The 17,761-nt window shown below is 50.1% G+C and overlaps 1 protein-coding gene across 1 annotated transcript in view; it reads left to right on the forward strand.

Moving 5' to 3' along the window:
- The window catches only part of LOC144168951 (tripeptidyl-peptidase 2-like), a 74,622-nt gene extending 58,957 nt beyond the window's left edge, over positions 1-15,665 (forward strand). Inside the window, exons 22-29 of the mRNA XM_077697949.1 lie at positions 2,995-3,242; positions 4,351-4,429; positions 5,682-5,830; positions 10,291-10,396; positions 12,909-13,036; positions 13,432-13,705; positions 14,589-14,708; positions 15,471-15,665. Coding sequence (XP_077554075.1) covers positions 2,995-3,242; positions 4,351-4,429; positions 5,682-5,830; positions 10,291-10,396; positions 12,909-13,036; positions 13,432-13,705; positions 14,589-14,708; positions 15,471-15,560 — 1,194 coding nt within the window. The 3' untranslated portion in view covers positions 15,561-15,665. The remainder of the gene's footprint in view (positions 1-2,994; positions 3,243-4,350; positions 4,430-5,681; positions 5,831-10,290; positions 10,397-12,908; positions 13,037-13,431; positions 13,706-14,588; positions 14,709-15,470) is intronic.
- The last annotated feature ends 2,096 nt before the right edge of the window (positions 15,666-17,761 follow it).

The raw sequence follows: 17,761 nt of genomic DNA on the forward strand, positions 1-17,761 counted from the left end.
CCGTCACTTGCTTGTTCGGCAGTCAGGCGCCTCGCCGGCTCGTTCGTATCATCCGCGGGGCCGCGCAGGTCCGTTCGTAACAGCCGAAATTTTTCCCATTGCAAACAATGCAATTTTGCCGGGACTTTTCAGAAATTCGTATCATCCCGAAATTTGTATCACCCAGAATCGTATAATCGAGATTCGACTGTATTTCATTTCCGCATAGAATTTATATTGCAGGAGGAGCAGTCCTGGACTGCCAGCAAACTACTTGGAACTGTTCTGGGTAGGCAAATAAAAAAAAGAGGCCACTTGTATTGCTGATGGCATGGTATTGCAGAAAACAGCCTGCATAAGTAATAGTGTCAGTGCAGAGCTTTTTGTGGCCATACTGCAAGTTACAACTTCCGTGTGTTACACTGTCACTATAAGATGTCACCGAGAGAGCGAGAACCGAGTGGTAGAAACGGCGAGTGTTGCTTCAGCTTCTGTCCTGTTTTTATTCTGATGTGCCATCATTTAGGGCTACTCAGTGTCCCACCTTAATGTTGAGCACACGGCACACCAATCTTTGTCCTTGTAAGTACAGTAAAATCTCGATGATGCGAATTTTGCGGGACCACGAAAATTATTCGTATCATCCGAAATTCGTATGAACCAACACAGACAAAAAAGAGCACTGAAAAAAGTTTTCGTTTATTTCTTTTCTTACTTTCGCGTGAAGAAATTTGTGATTTTTTTCTGCTTTTTTAACCCCCATGTCGCAAAGCAGTCTTTTCTGGAGCGCTTAAAGCTTCGCGCATCATCTCATTCACGGTGCCAAAGCTCGCTACACGCCGCAACAGTCAAGCGTGAACCGCATGGTGCGTTTTTGCACGCGATTCGCGCGCCTCGGCTTTGTGCGCGCTGTATTTTCACGCCCGCATCAACGATTTCGCGCCAGCGGTAGCTCCTACCTCGGTCAGAAAATGACGCACGGCGCGCGTGGCACAATGGAGGAGCCTGACGACTTGAGAAGCACGCAAGACAACCGGCTTGGCTCTCCCGGAGTTGGTTAGGCTTAGCACCCCGGCAAATATTTCATGGGCGCTTTCACTAGCGGCGCGGATGATGTTTTATAGTACCGTTTTCGCATGCATTACCAGCTCCTTTACCGCACAAGAAACTTCGTGTCTGCCTTGAGCTGCATTTTAAAGAGCGGTTAGAAGCGGTCGCACAAGAAACTTCGTGTCTGCCTTGAGCTGCATTTTAAAGAGCGGTTAGAAGCGGTCGCACAAGAAACTTCGTGTCTGCCTTGAGCTGCATTTTAAAGAGCGGTTAGAAGCGGTCGCACAAGAAACTTCGTGTCTGCCTTGAGCTGCATTTTAAAGAGCAGTTAGAAGCGGTCGCTCGAGCGCCCGCGCCACTTCGCGGCCGAAGCCGCCGCCATGTTGCCGTTGCCGGCTGCGCCGCGCGCAGCGTGCGGGTGGTTTTGCGGCGGTGTCAGCGCGCGTGGGGCGTGCGCGGCGCGTTTTCGCGAGCAGAAAACAACAGCCCAGCCGTTTCTGGAGAAAGAGTGACAAACAGGGGAGAGAGAGCCGTCACTTGCTCGTTCGGCAGTCGGGCGCCTCGCCGGCTCATTCGTATCATCCGCCGGGCAGTGCAGGTCCGTTCGTAACAGCCGAAATTTTTCACATTGCAAACAATGCAACTTCGCCGGGACTTCTCGGAAATTCGTATCATCCCGAAATTCGTATCACCCAGAATCGTATCCTCGAGATTCCACTGTACAACAATTTGTGGACTCGTGGGGCTCTTGAAATCGTCCTGTGAGAACCAGCTTTTAATGAAGTGTTCTTGGGCACTACTGCAGCATTTGTGATGGTTTGAGACCCTGGCCCTCGTAGCAACAGGAAAGTCGTCAAGGTCAGCTGGAGAACGAAACAGTGTCGAGAGGGTTGAAGCAACGTTTGAGAAAATTGTGGTAGGGTGATATTGAGGAAAGAGAAGGTACTTGCCAATGTCAGTCACACCACCAAGGTTGTTCATATCTGACACTAAGTTCTTTGTGGTTGAGGCAACGCACGAGTTCGCAGGGAAACAGACCGCTAAGTGCAAGGGTGAGTATGCGAGGCACAATGCCAACCACGGTCAGCACTTTGACAATAGGTGGGAGTTTGAGGATCTCGGTGAGTGTGGATCTAGTCACTGAAAAATGTTACTCGCACTGTAGCGGCCACTATCATCACCATGGACCGTTGTGCCAGCATCACCAGCGCGTGGCCTCGACAGGCACGACGAGCCACGCGCCACAAAGAGAACACCCAGGCTACTGCGCTACTCGGCCGTGTTGCACGGGCGCTTCCTGACTCGCGGGGCTTCTTCTCCCACCGGATCCTCCTCTGTAAATAAATGTAGGGTCAGTCGCACGACCACATCGGTGCCCACAGCACAAAATAGTGAAGGAGACACGAATGTTCTTGTAACAACGTGCGAAGCAACATGGAGGTAGGGCAGAACCTAAGAATGTGCCCAGTGGACATCTCGACATGGCAGGAGCGGGGTCACAAAATGTGATGTCGGGGCCTTTCCTAACCTGTTCTTTTCTCCCTGCTGTCATCGCACGAGTTCCGCTCGCGACCGCCCGCTTCCTTTATTTGTTACACAACTTACGCCTAGCGGTCACAAATTTTGACTAAAGGTGAAGCTGAACATATTAAATGATCGCAGGTGGGAATTCGTTGCACCAATGTCAATCACCGTGCCACTATCATAAAATGGAGGTCAGGGATACTTCTGCTTTTATGGAGGTGGCATTGGGGAATGAAAAAAAATCGTTGAATCCAGAAATTTGTTAAAAAGAGGCTCATTACATTCCAGTTAAACTGTATTTATGTATATCACAGTGAAAACAGGTACCTTGCTGTGCGGAAGGGGAATGCAGTGGAAAAATGTGTTCCAGGCCGTGCCCATGTGGTTCGCTTTATCAACGTGTGTTGAGGGTCGCCGTGGTTGTCCCCCGTGCTGGTGCAGTACTCGACGAAGCTGGAGAAGGGCGAGTACGTGCTGCGCCTGCACGTGCGCCACGAGCAGAGCGCCCTGGTGGAGCGCCTCTCGGACCTGCCCCTGGAGCTGTCCCAGCGGCTGGCCTCGGCCCTGACGCTGGACGCGTACCGCTCGCACGGCCAGGCCATGCTGGGCTCGGGCAAGAAGTTCGCCCCCCTCGTGGCCCGCCCGGGGGCACAGGTGCCCGTCTTCCTCGCACCCCTGCCCTGCGACAAGTGCGTCTCTCTTTTTGTCTTGCTCTATCCGTATCTTTCTCTGTTCCCTCTTTTTTCGTCTCACTTTATCTCCCCCTCTCTCTCCCGCTCTCCTTTCCTTTCGCTCTCTCTCCATCATTCCATCTCCCTCTATCCATATCTCTCTCTGCTCTCGCTCTTCTGCCTCACTCTCTCTCCCATTCGTTCCTTCTTGTTTAAAATGGTGAATACTGTGTGCAGGGATTCTGGGTGGAAAGGTTTGTCCTGCCCAGGCATCGAAGCATGCTCCCTGTGCAGTCGTGTTGTGCCTTTTTAAGAAGAGGAGGAGGTACCAGTGGTTACCAAAACCATGTTCATCTATCCTGGGCGTGAACAGTGCATTGCTGAAAGGAAAATGCAGCCAGGAAGCCACACTTTTCTGCAGCAAGGCATATGTACAGAGCTGATAACATGCAGATGGCTGCTGGGTTATCACCCCTTTGCTTGTGCCGGTTGTGGCACCATTTACCTCAACCTTTTTAAGGCCGCACAGCACCACCTGATCTTGGTAGTGTGGGTGCACTCGCAATAAAAATGGGATTGTACCGCTTTGGGAGTGGGCAGCTTTATTTTTGCTGTACAGTTGCAAGTTGGGCGAGTTGGTACGTGTTCATACTTAATCACAGCGCGAAGGACGGGGCAGACAGAAAGATTAACCACTGGACAGGCGCTGTCCAGTGGTTAATCTTTCTGTCTGTCCCGTCCTTCGCGCTGTGATTAAGTATTTATTTTTGCTTTTGACGTGCGATCTGGCTAGGATAGAACACGGCCCACGTGGCGGCAAAGCTCCATTTCAAGGTAAACCGTGCGCATTTCCCGCACGCTACCTTCACTGTTGAAGATTCGCCAACTGTTAGAGCAGGCTATATGAATGAAAGTTAGGTATGCTTTCCTTACGACATAAAGGCAGTGATGCTGGAGCACTGGTGAAGTTGGCTTCCTGACCACAGGCATTTATTATCAAGCACTTGTGGCAGTTGTTGTCGCATCTTTTTCTACGCTTTTGCAATTCCCCATCCACTTCCTGTGAGCTCCGTCGCCCACAAGGCCCCTTCCCAGATGAGAGCAGAGTGTGTGTGTATCCCTGCAGGCTCCCCAAGGGCTGCAGTGCGGGACACTTCCTGACTGGCACGGTCACGGTCACCAAGGACGAGCAGGGCAAGAAAGTGGTGAGTGCCGCCCTCCTCCTGCCACTCCTCAAGGTTGGAGAGAGCCTTGGCTGCGGGGATTGGCTGTCGGCAGGGAAGTGTTCTGCCAGCGAAACTTTAAAGGAACACTTAAATAGTTGTAGACATTGTTAAATTACTGTGCCAAATTGAGGTGTACTGCATGCAGGCCATGTTGTTAGCTTTCCTGGCCAATTTGCGCGCATTTTTAATGAAAAAGGCTGCTCAATGGGGCCACTTTCTTCGCACAGCCCTTTCCACCAGTTCGTTGATGTCGGCTACAAATTGCACGGGAAAGTTTCATGTGAACAGATGGTTGAGAGGTGCGATCATGGCGCTGCACCTGCTAATTTAAGTTGTGAGAAGTCAGAAGAACGAACAGTTGTCACAAGAGGTTGTTGCGGAGCGGCAGTCCTGCAAAATGTTTTTCCTTATCTGCGGAGAAAGCACTCTTTTTACCTTGCAGGGCAACTCACATGAGTAGCACATTATTTTTTTTTTCCTTTTGAAAAACACAACTGCACTCACTGCAAAGATGATTTCTCCATATGCACTCCCCTCGCTTTACTTTTACATTGCTGTAGTGTGAAATACGATTGTGGAGGCACTTCCTAATGTTCGGAAACGTAAACCAGAAGCACACTTTACATTTATCGGGCACATAGAATGTGACTGATGGCTTTCTGTACTGTTTAATTAAATTCCTCCGAAATGCCTCTTGCTGGGCTGTACTTTGGGTGTAGGCCAAAATGACACATGCAGCAGTATTTATGCTAGCACATGAGAAAAGCAGGGCAAGAAGTTGTTACCCGAGTGGCATTCCCTTGCTGGGACACCTGCACTACAACTCCACAGCTTTCACTTGCTGTATTCCTGCAACTGCTCTAAGGCACTTGTGTGCAAGGGCTCTACAGCATCCAAGTACTATACTCTTGCAGCCATCAGCTTTTTATAGTTGTGTTTGACTCGCCTGCAACATGTAAGCCGATTCCACACCGTGCAGTGCTCCACGATTCGAATACGTAATCAGTAGTGCAGATAAGCCCTGGTTTCACTTAACTGCACTCCCATTCGATAAGAGGCAGAATCAGACAAAAGAAAAGATGTAAGCAGGTATTGCTTCAGTTCTTCACGACGGCAGAATTGGTGCGAGAGCTGATTCTAAAGGTGTGGGCTGAACTGAACGCACCTAAAGTGACGCTGCCTCTGTCAGCCACCTGCCAAGCAGTGACTCCCTTCTTTCCCTGCCTACCAGGCCGTGTACCCTCTGACGTACCACGTGGGCGAGCTTCCCAAAAAGAGCTCGTCCTGCACCTCGTGCACCAAGAACCCGGCCGAGGAGAAGAACCTGGACCAGGAGTACCAGGACGCCCTCAGGGACCTCAAGGTCTTCTGGATACCCAAGTGGGTGCTGCCTTTCGTCCACCACATTTGTGGCCTTGTTGCCCAGGGTTTCGTACCAATGTATACCAGAGGGAAATCTGGAACCAGTGTGTAGGTTAGCCAGGCTTCAGGCAGCCTCTTGTGTATCGCCTGTCGAGCTTGGTACTGGTATTTACTGATATGTCTAGGGGAGCCATGCTTCAGCGAGCATTCCGTCGTGTACTGGGCGGGCGGGCACGTTCCACTTGTCCTTGGCATGGCTCATGGACAGGCCGGAAAGTTGCCTCTGGCTGCAAAAGGCAACAATATTACTGTAGAAGATTAATCAAATTTGTTTTGCTATTATAAAGTTGAAGCTCCAAAAAGATTTATTTGGCAGGGATGATTTAGAAGCTTCGTGCAGGATGTACAAGAAAAAGATGGTTGCCCTTTTTTTGTTGACTTTGGCTTTGAGACAAAACAGAAGCCTTGTGGCCAGCCAAGCCAAGTAGGCGAGGAACGTCGCTAGCTGCGATGGCGGCGCCCAGCGCCAGATTTCTCTCTAGTGTGTATCACAGGGTGTCTAGCGACCGGGAAAACCGGGAAAAGTCAGGGAATTTTGAGCCACCGGGAAAAGTCAGGGAGTTGTCAGGGAATTTTTCAATCAAGTGCTACCAGTCAGGGAAAACCACTTCGGGGCCTGCCCACACTGTTTTAGAATAGGGGAAACCAGTGTTCGAGGCCCCCAAGAAGTTACCGAACGCAACAAGTTCGCGCGCGACGAAAGCGTGAACCGCATGAAACGTTTTCTGGTTCTTCTGCAAGCGAAAACGCGCCGCGCACGCCTGAGGTGCGCTGACGCCGCCGCGGAAACCACCCGCACGGTGCGTGCCGAGCGGCAGGCGACGGCAACATGGCGGCAGCACCGGCCGCGGAGTAGTGCGGTAGCTTATTTAGTGACGTTAGGTAGCATCAACGGCCGCGTTTGCCACTCTTTAAAATGCTACTCAAGGCACAAACGCACTAGCTTGTGCAGGAAAGGAGCCACCGCAGGCACGAAATCGTCGACGCAGCCGTGAAAATACCGCGCACGAATCGCGTGCAGAAACTCGCCGTGCGGTTCACGCAGCTCGCAGCTGGCTTAGGTTGCTGGGTGCACTTGCGCAGAGGGACGATGTGTGGGGTGCCAAAATCACACGCACAACACGCTTTTTTTTTTTTCAGCGAATTTTAAAAGGCAGCGCTTTTCGGGAGCTAATCTTGAAAGAACTTCTTTCTTATGGCAACAGGAGCCAGAATTACATAATCAGAAAGGATGACATGGCTTAGCATAAACCGCATGCGGCGTTTTCTGCTCGCGAAAACGCGCCGCGCACGTCACAGGCGCGCTCACGCTGCCGCAGAACCACCCGCATGCTGCGTGCGGTGCTGCCGGCGGCGGCAACATGGCGGCGACTTCGACCGCGAAATTGGAGCGAGCGCTTCTAAGCGCTCTCTAAAATGCCGAAGAAGTCATGCACGAAGTTGCTTGTGCGGTGAAGGAGGTTATAATGTGGGCGGAAATGGTACCATAAAACATCATCAGCGCCGCTAATGAAAGCGCCCATGCAATGCCTGCCGGGGTGGTAAGCCTAAACATCTCTGGCGGAGCCAGCCGACTGTCTCGAGCGCTTCGAAACTGCCGCAATGAGGCACGCGGTTCCCCATTGGCGCATGTCATCAGGCTCCTCCCACTGATGCGCGCGACGCGCGTCATTTTCTGAGCGAGGCAGAAGCTGCCGCGCGCGCGAATCGTCGACGCGGGCGTCAAAAAATCGCACGCGCAACGCCGACGTGCCCGAATCGCGTGCAAAAACGCACCATGCGGTTCACGTTGCATGTCGAGCCACGACAATCTAGAAAAAAAAGCAAAAGGTGCTGGCTAAAGCGCAACCTGAAGCTTCTATCCTGCAAGATGAAATAAACTCTCTGAAGCCGTAATTGAAGGCAAGCAAACCTCAAGCTGAACGAGCAAACTGAAGTTATTCAAAGTGCATTCTGAGAAGTAGGGCACTTGCAACAAATGTGTTTTTCCCTACGATAGAATGTCTTTTCTCTACACTTTTTATGTGCTTCACTGACCATTTCCACAGAATGGCGCCTGTTGTATAGGTCAGGGAATTTCGACTAAAATGGTCATGGAAAACATGGAAAAGTCAGGGAAATTGAATTAGGCAATTTGCTAGACACCCTGGTATCAGTACGAAATTCTATGATATCAGGTTGGAAAACGTTCCCATTGTCCTTGGCATGGCTCATAAACAGGCTGTGGCTGTGAAAAGAGAATGATATTATTGTATAAGATTACTTAAAGTTGTTTTATCAGTGGACTAGTTTAGCTCGAAGATATTTATTTGGCAGGGACTATTTATAAGCTTCATGCAAGATGTACAAGAAAACAGATGTTACACTTTTTTGTTGATTTTGGATTCAAGAGCAGAAAGAAGCCATGTGGCTAACCAAGTCAGGTTGTCAGAGGAACGTTGCCAGCTGCTATGGCTGCGATGGTATGCAATTGCGGCAAGAGACTTCTTTCTACAGTCTAATCCCGCTACAACGAAGTCCGCTTCAACGAAATTTCCGCTTCAACGAAATATTTCCAATTCCCCGTCAGCTAGCCATAGAAGTCAATGCAACAAAGTCCTCGCCACAACGAACCATTTGTCAGGCTTGCTTTCGCTTCAACGAAATTTTCGATGAATGGGGCTGGGTTTGAACAATTATTTCACAATAAAATAAGCATAGCGCCAGCTATTTGTAACTTTTTAAACATTCAGGACGCTTAGTTTCACCGAAAACATGCGCGGTGCGCCCACACCGCCACCAAAAAAAAAAACAACTCATAGGCGGACGCCATTGTTTGATGGTGATAACGATGTGGCTGGCCGTCTTTACATGAGGCACAGGCCCGGTTCGCCAAGCCGGAGCTACAGCCAATCTATATCCAATTGAAATCGCACGAATGTGCTCCACTGCTGGCGCGGCGCCGTCATGTATGCGTTGTGGCTCGTGAGCAGCTGTCCTTGCCGTTTTCCTTCTACCATTCTTCATAGCCAAGAGCAAAAATCATGTTTGCGTGTTTGGTCTTGAAGCCAAGTCATCCTACCTTAGTCGCGAGCGCGCGGTCATGTTTAATGCAAGCGCGCGCATCTTGCCTGCCAAGGTCAGTAGCTGCCGTGCCGTCAGAGGATAAGATAACGCCACTGCTCCTGCCACAAGCGAGGGGGGCTTCCGACCGCCTAGCAGCTATCTGAAAGTAATCAGCTCGGTGGGCACGCCTTGTTGTGCAGCAATACGTTTTCCGCCTGCATTTCTTCACCCCCCTCCGTAACGCGTTCTTTGCGTGCAGTGAACACAGATAACCATTGGTATGTTTGTTATCCGAATAAACGTGACGTTATTTAAGCGCGTCACTCCTTTTTCTAAACATTGTTTTGTTTTTTTGCTGCCAATGATGCGGAAACATACGGGGCTATTTTTCGGGCCTTTTCGTGGTGTGTTGGGGCGGATTTCGCCTCAACGAATTTTCGCTGCAACGAAATTTTTCGCGCGTCCCGTCAATTTCGTTGTAGCGGGATTCGACTGTAGTACGTAATATGAAAATGTATGGCTTATTGGAAATGAAGTCGGGGACAGTGTGAATTCAAGGTTTTGTGGCAGTAGAACTGTAATGATTGGCATAACCATTTGCTCTACTGTGCTTCACACTTGGAAGGGAAGGTGCGAGATTCAGCCTCTCAAAGAAAATTAATGCCGTTCCACTCAATGTGAAAGCTGTCAGAAGTGCAGAGCAGTGATTCGCCATAATGGGCTGTAGCGCCGTTATCCGCTCACTGCTACCACCCAATGCAATTCACGTTTCCCGCCTCCGCAGTGCTCGTGCGCCCCCTGCCTGAAACTGCGCCAGCGCCGGGACTTCTGCACGTTTTGTGCTCGCTTTTCCTTCCACACACGCCGGCGTTGCACTGCCACTTTTTTCGCTCACTATCGTAAAAACCAATCGAATGAGCGTTCCTAACTAAATGAATGCAAGCGCTGCTGGTTAATTATGTATATTTTGCCTCAAAAGTACCCGCAGTTTTCTTTGTGCTATACAACGGGGAGATCTGTGATTTGACAAGTGCCAGCGGCTCGCGAGTTTCGAACGCTTATGACTATATCAACCTCTTGGCTTTCGAAGCCTCTGGGTTATGCCGCTACAACGGAACGGCGTGTGGCTCTACTTGGGTCCAGTGAGCGAGCTACGACAACAAGGCGAGCCCCTAAAGTGCTCTGCACTTGAAATAGTGCCTCTCGGCCACCGTTTCATTGTTTCAACTTTGCCCATCCGAGACTGTGCACCAGCTTGCTTTTTCTGCTGGCAGAAAAACCTGCGTCGGTGTCAACTTCTCTGTCCCATCTTGCTATGCGGACTGCGTCGTCTCACTGACTTACTAATAGGAAGGGCCTCCCTGTCCATGCAGGCTGCAGGGCAAGTCGTCGAGTGACCTGTACGAGGAGCTGAAGCAGCAGCACGCCAAGCACGTGCCCCTGCTGCTTGCGCGCATCCAGGCCCTGGACGCCGACAAGGTCAGTGGCTGGAACAGTTTCAGGTGGTGGCAAAACGTGTGCCGTTTGGTGGCAAAGCACTTGTTAGATCAGTGGGTTGTGCGGTGTATGGCTCCATACCCGCCGCGGTGGCTCAGTGGCTATGGCGTTGAGCTGCTGTGCCCGAGGACGCTTCTTTGATTCTGGCCGTGGTGGCTGCTTTTCAGATGAAGGCGAAAAGCTAGAACGCCCCTGTGCAGAGATTTCAGGTCACGTTAGAAGGGCCATGAAGAAAAAACACAAGTTTGGTTCATTCGAAAGATTGCCTCCTCAGAATCATACTGACACCACTTTTAACGGAAACTTTGCTCAAATAAGCTAGATAATTAGGAAAAAAGGCAATGGCCATGCGACCCACTAGCTCAATTCCCCCAACAGAACCCATGATGTCGTACACAACAGCTCTGCGATTGGCCGAGCCTGGTAAAAGCAAACGCAAATTAGGCAGAGCTTATAAGCTTGCTGAACGAGCTACATGCGCTTAAATTTGGGGCACATCCTTTTTATAGCAGTAAGAATTGTGGGACAAACAGTGGAAGTTATGAAAGCACACGTAAACATAGAGTACCGATGGGTACTGCTGTTCGTACTGTGCACACTATGCTTGTTTTAGCTACACAGCAGTGCGGCACTTTGTGGTTGCCTCAGACAACACTGGCCGATTGGCGTAAGCGACAGCGTCTTACGTGACCACATTTGTCGAGCGTAGCCCCCTGTTTCACAAAAACGTTCACTACTTACCATAACAAAAACAAGCCAGGTGCAAATACGGTCAAAAACAAAGCGAACTCGGAAAACGGCTCGGCGCAGTATGGTGACGTCATCTAGGAGGGCTGACAATAAACAAGGCTCCGCAGTCTGCCAGCAGACCCGTTCTTGCGACGTCACTGCCGGCATCACGAAAAAACACGATTTGGCGGTAGAATCAAAATTTTGAAAATTGACTAATTTTTCAAATACGGCATAGTTTGCTTTCGGACAAGCGCTGGGCCCACTCCAAAACACGAAGTCTTTCGAGTAAAACAAACTTGTATTTTGTCTGCGTGGCCCCTTTGAAGGTCCCCAGGCAGTCAAAATTAATCCGGAGCCTTCCACTACAGCACGCCTCCACAGCCCAGATGCAGCTTGGACACGCTATACCCCCAAAGGTTGAATTTTGTGCGTGGTTCCGAGGAAATGCCGACAACTGCCATTTTTCGAGGCGGGACTATTCATTGAGGGAAAAGGCTAGGGCCAAGTTAATATTTTCCAACTTGATTTTCCGTGGTGCAATTATTTGTCGTCTTTGTTGGGTGTTAGAGAACACGAAGTATCGTATCTTGTTAACGCTTTTCCACTTCTCGCCTCATGTTTTGTTTTTGGTGCATTATGTTTTTGGCGGGATGATGAACCAACATGTTGGAGCGTGTTTCCTTGTGAAGTACAAAAAGTAGAGAAAGCTGCTTTATTTTTTTTTCCCGGCCTCTTACTGAGTTCTAAGTCTTGTCGCAACCAGTCCCACTTTTCACCATTTTTGAGATCATTTTCTGAGTACTTCTCGCTGAGGGTTCTTTTTAAACAGGCTCTAAGCCCTTCCAATACAAAATGCCTATTGTGCATACACTGTGCACACAAATCGGCTGTCGACAACACCTAGTTGGTCAGAACTACTATAAGAATATTCTTAAACTTTCTCTACGAGCAGTAAGCATTTTCTCATCACCCAGCTGCTTCATTCACCTCACTGGAAGCGTAGCAAATCAAAGATGGCTCGAATAACACTCCATGGCAGGTCGAAACCACTGTTGTCCGAGCAGCTCATTGTGTGATGTTTGCAGCCCAGCTCCTGCTTAGGGCCTGCTCGAGCCTTTCTTGTGCAGTGTGGCTGTGTTAGGCCTCATTCACACAGCCGTGACCCTCTCCGTCACGGCACCGTCACGTCGAAAAACCGCGACGGAGACGTAACGGAGTAGCGTTCGTACTGGAACTCTCCGTCAGAGTAGAGGGTCGTTTGCCTGGTGATCAGTTTAGCTTAGAATTGAGTAAAGGAAAATAAAGAAAACGTCGTGATATATACGATACGAGGTAAATATAATTTCTGTAATGAAAAAACAAGTAATGGCTTAGATTTTCGCGTGTGCTCACTTTTTGCTAAATTTAGCCGTAAAAATTTAAGCTTTCTGATTGGCTGGTTTTACCGCGGGGCGTGGTCCCGTTGCGTTGACGGAACGGGAACATAGAGCTCGGCTTTCCATTGCCCTTGCACCGTCTTCAGCGAGAAATCGCCTGAGAAACCGTCGCCCATGACGGAAGACAGTGACGTTGCGGTGACGTGACGAGGTGAAAAAAGGCTGTGTGAGTGATGCCTTATTGTAGCTGCCGTCACTTTCTCAGAGAGCCTTTTTGTCGAACCCATGCACGTCGTCAGCTTTGACGATAAGTGCTTGGGGACATGCTGCCTGCCTGCCAGAGCAGTGCATTGCTGTTGACCGGTGTCCCTTCTTGATGACCGCAGGAGCGCACCAAGTACCTGTGGGACATGGTGGGCCTGGCGGACGAGGCGCTGGCGGCCATGGACACCCTGGAGCTGCTGGCCTCGCTGGGCGCACGCACCGACAAGAAGGACACCCAGAACAACAAGCAGTGCGTGTTGGCCATGTTACTCTGCTTTCCGCTGCTGCTGTTTTGGAGAGATTGGACACGGCGGCAGGGGAAGGGGGGGGGGGGGGGGGACATGCAAGTTTTTTCAGTTTTGAGGGCTAATAATCTGCACCTGGACTGTAAGGTACACTGTAGTGGAGGGCTCATGTTTTTTTACCTCTAATTTTGACCTCTTGGGGATTTATCAGTTGCCTATCGAAAGGGACACACAGAATTCTTTTCTCGATGAACCACTTTCCATTCCACTACAATGAAATTCTTGTTCAGGTATTATCAGAATGTTGATTCCTTCATGTGGGGAAAGGGGAGGAGGGAAGGATAAAACTCGAAACGGAAAGGGCGAAATATGATCTCACCACTACTGCCCCGTGTTTCAGGCAGGAGAAGCAGAAGGCACAGGTGGTGGAGGCCCTGACACGCAAGGGGGCCGCCCTGTGCGAGATCTTCCTGTCCAAGCAGGCCGGCCAGGGATCGGGGGATGACCGGCCGCAGAGCCCCTCGGCACCCGCCACGGAGGCGGCCACTGAGGCAGTGCCCCCCGCGGCAGCCACCACCACGACGGCGGCAGCCGACGAAGAAGGTCCCTCGGTGGCTGACCTGAACCGTGTCTACTCGGAGCTCCTCAAGTGGGCTGACCCCAACGACCCCAAGGTCAGCCAGTTGTCTGCTGTTGGGAAGAAGCTTTGAGGCTTGTCCGTAACCTAAGCTGTAGTAGACACTCTGAGCTGTTCAAAACTTTAAATGCACGCCAGCGTTCTTTCCATGGGGGGTGGCAATGGAAATCCCACCCACTGCTTTCAGTAAACCACCCACTGGCCCAGCTGACTGTTTCGAATGCACGCCCGAGGAACTAAAAACGGCCACTGTACAAGAGCAATGCCAGTGGTAGTGGGCCGCATCTCCCGCCACCTGGTTATGCAAAAAAAAAAGTCTGAAACAAGTGGCTTTGAAGTCCCAAGTATTGCCATCTGCGTACTTATTGCGTTTTTCTTTTCTTTACTTAACAGCGTCCACTTCACCACACCGTGGCACCATGGTGGCCAGTATTTGACTAGAGTTGTTTAATTTTTACGATGCCAATTTGAAATTCCCAAGCTTCTTGCCCCTCCCGTGCTCCAAATGTCCACCTCCCACGAATTTCCGATGAGAACCCCGGTGTGCACCTAGTCCTGCTTCCCCTGAGTGCTTTGACTGTATTCTTGAATTCAGAGCTCAGCACACAAAACGCAAGGACGAGAGGAAGGGTGAGAGGCAGTGCCTGTGTGCCTCGCTCTCTTTCTCGTTCCTGTTTTTTGTGTTTTGCAGTCTGAATCCAAGAATATGGAAAACCAACCTTACTTTGGCTGTGCTGGCATCTCGCTAGCCGCACTACGCGTGCGCGAGTGGCATTTAATTAACCAGGCCGGTGGCCAGTGGGCATCCTTTCCCTCCATCTGTGACGTTCCTCCTGTGAGGTGCATTGAGTGGTGCCCCGTAGAGTGCGTAATGGAGGCACACCTTCCCTCCCTCCCTCCCCTGCCCTGCTGCTGCCCAGGTGGCCCCCTTTGTGGAGAAGCACGCCCTGGCCCTGAAGCAGCACGGGAGGGCGGCACGGCTGCTGTTGCGGCTGCTCGACGAGAAGCCCAGCAAGGAGGTCGAGCGGAGGCTCCTACAGGTACTCTCTCTCTCTCTCTCTCTCTCTCTCTCTCTCTCTCTCTCTCTCTCTCTCTCTCTCTCTCTCTCTCTCTCTCTCTCTCTCTCTCTCTCTCTCTCTCTCTCTCTGTGTTTTTTTTTTTTTTTTTTTTTTTTTTTTTTTTTTTTTTTTAGCAGCAGAGCTGTTTAGGCTTTTAGTTCCGCCACAGAAAGGGTTACCAGAAAACTCAGCCCGGCCGAGCGCACGTAAGCGTGCGTCTCATGATGAACGCCCGACGTTGTCGAGGCCTGCACCACATGAGGCGCTCACAAAAAGATAACGAGAAAAAATGCCAAGAGCACGTGAGCGTGTGCCTTGTGAGTTGCGCCCGGCATCAGCCAGCTTGACCTTTGAGAACACTCTGCCTAATGTTTGTGGTTTGATCTCTTGCGTGCTCTTCTCCATGCCAGTTCACAAGCATTCGCACCTGATGTGGAGAGCACAGACGTGGTGGGTGCTTGGTTACTCACGAGAGTTCATAGTATTGGAAAATATAGAGATTACAGCTTTACGACCAACACTGTTTTGTCGATTGTTCTCCCAAAAACAGCTAATTATCTCTAATTATCTTGGGAACTAATTGACTTTCTCAAAGGATAATGCCATCTTTGAAGTCAGTGGAAAAAAAGCAGCAAGACTGACAAGTTAAAGCAAGTTGTTTTTAAGAGCCATGTCCTCCCCCCTCAAACAAGTTTACTGAACCTGCTGTGACAAGAAAGGGGATGTTTCTCCCGTGCCTCGCAGGTGTACGAGTTACTAGGATGGGAGCACTGTAGTCGACACCTGGAGCGGAGCCTGCTGGTGCGCTACCCGCCCTCGTACAGGCTCTTCTGAAGAACACCCTAACGCTATACTACTACTACTCAGGCTATTGCTAATTAAAGACTGCTGGAGGAGGAGTCGAGTGGACGATCATCACAACGCATCTCCCTGGGCGTGCTGTCTCATTCTTGTTCTCGCACTGTGGCACTGCCTTGTAGCATGCCTGAACAACCTTGAGGATTCGCTCCAAGGCCAGCGCAACAGGTGTGCTTTTTGTTCCTTCCGGATGATGGGGTTATGACAAGTTCACCCCCCCCCTTTTTTTTTTTTAGGTGCGAAGCCTCTTAAGGGCTGGGGCTGTTGGCGTCTCCTGTAATTTTTGTCATCGTCGTAATCGTCATTCCTGTCACGTAGTCATGGTGCTAAAACAGTGCGAAACTCGTTCACTCCTTGCGGTTTAACGTAGCGCGTACTAAAAAAACACCGGGACACTCGTTTGCGCCTCACACTAGAGAGCTTTGTGCTTCAAGGACAAGACACTTTTACAGCAAACTTGTATACCTCTACTTCCCAACGGTTTCATCTCTGTGGGCAAAAACACTAAGACGCCAAGAATACACTTGTACATTGCATGCTTCACCCCTCATCAGGTTTCACATTAGCGGAGATGGCCTGGGATTTTTTTTTTTTTTAAAGGAGTACTGACACGAAAATTTTATGTTCCACTTTTATTGATTTTATCGATGCTTAATGGTCTGGTGAACCCGAAACAGCACTTTAAATACTTCAGCACACGAAAATTAATTACATTGAATGGCCTGAAAATCGTTTGTTTCAAATTCCCACGCTTTCATTCCAAAAGGCGCATATGACAGAATCCCGGCATGACCTCACCGCTCTGTGCGGACGCCAAAACACTGCGGAGGCCAGTGGGAGCGTCGGTTTCGACCGTGCCGCCACCGGAGCTCAACGGCTGAGCTGCCTGAAGGTGCTAGGTCTACCATTGTGGTGGAAAATCGGTGTGACAGCTTTCGATAAAAGTCCTAATGGCGACTTCTATTGCGATTCCAGGCTATATTATCGCTTCCTTTTTCTTCTGTGGAACTTTATTTTTGCCAGCAGTGCCTTTCTGGACAGCGGTTATGCATGTAGCTCTGGCGACGTGCACCCATTTGTGAATGCGCCGGCGCCCGCTGCTCGCTCGCGGGGCCGTGCACGTGAAGTGACGTCACAAGTTTTTGACGTGCGCTGGCGCGTCACTTCTTTTGGCGACCACGGGATGATGTCTCGCTGATGTCCGTTTGCTGAGTGCTGCTCCGTGTGCTGTTCCGTTGGTGCGATAAATGAGGTCCAATTGAGGTATGTTCTTCGCGTCGCAGGCTGCTCATATTTCAGCCAGGGTATTCTGTTGAGTGAAGAAAGCGAACTGTGCAATATATTAACGCCGAAAATTGGTGTCAGTGCTCCTTTAAGAGTTATTGTTCTGCCACTCCACATCTTTCAAGGTCATTCATCATGTCACATTTGACCTTCAGCCGCTCCCACACAAGCTGCACCTTTCTTATTGCTTCACTTGCTCAAAGCCTAGCAGGTGTGGTATGTATGACAAGGTGAGGGTTTAAAGCTTGGTCTCTCCATCAATGGCGCACCAGCTTGGTCTGTGTGTGTCTATCAGTGCAAGCGAAACGGTGGATCGAACCGTCCAATAGGTATAGCAAGACAGCAGATTGCGAAACTCGAGCAAAGGCAAACGTTCACCAAACACTGTGTGCATAGTTTTTGCTTTCACTTGCGCTAACGAGGCTTAGAAGTGCTAAATCTGAGCTTACTTCTTTTTTCAATGTTTCTAACTTTGGTATGCATGTCTAGGCAACACTAACAGAGCATGGGGGAAGGGGAAATATGAGAGCTGCTTCAGTGGTGTTTGGAAGCTCTGCTGGCACAGCAAAAGTGTACCAGTTCTATCGCTTCTCGCATTGTGGCAGCACCCATCTCCCTGGGTCCACAACTTGCCTGCTCGTCAAGAATTGCAGCAGCTGTGAAAGAAAAAAAACTCGTTATTGCGTTTCAGCCTCCATGGTTTTGGGCTGTTCTGCTGCTGCACAGTTGCATGCTGTAGATGTCACTTTTCCCACCCTGTAATACTACCAGATGTTATCGTATTAAAGCATGTGTGGAGGCTTCGTTTCTGGGTTGGAGCTTAGTTGCTGTAAAAGTCGGAATATAGGTCGAGATTTTTAAAGCAAAGCTTTTTACCTCTACCCCCCAAGGGT

Source organism: Haemaphysalis longicornis, unplaced genomic scaffold (assembly GCF_048455015.1).
Source record: "Haemaphysalis longicornis isolate Haplotype H1 unplaced genomic scaffold, Haemaphysalis longicornis Haplotype H1 scaffold_2, whole genome shotgun sequence".
Classification (NCBI taxonomy): domain Eukaryota; kingdom Metazoa; phylum Arthropoda; class Arachnida; order Ixodida; family Ixodidae; genus Haemaphysalis; species Haemaphysalis longicornis.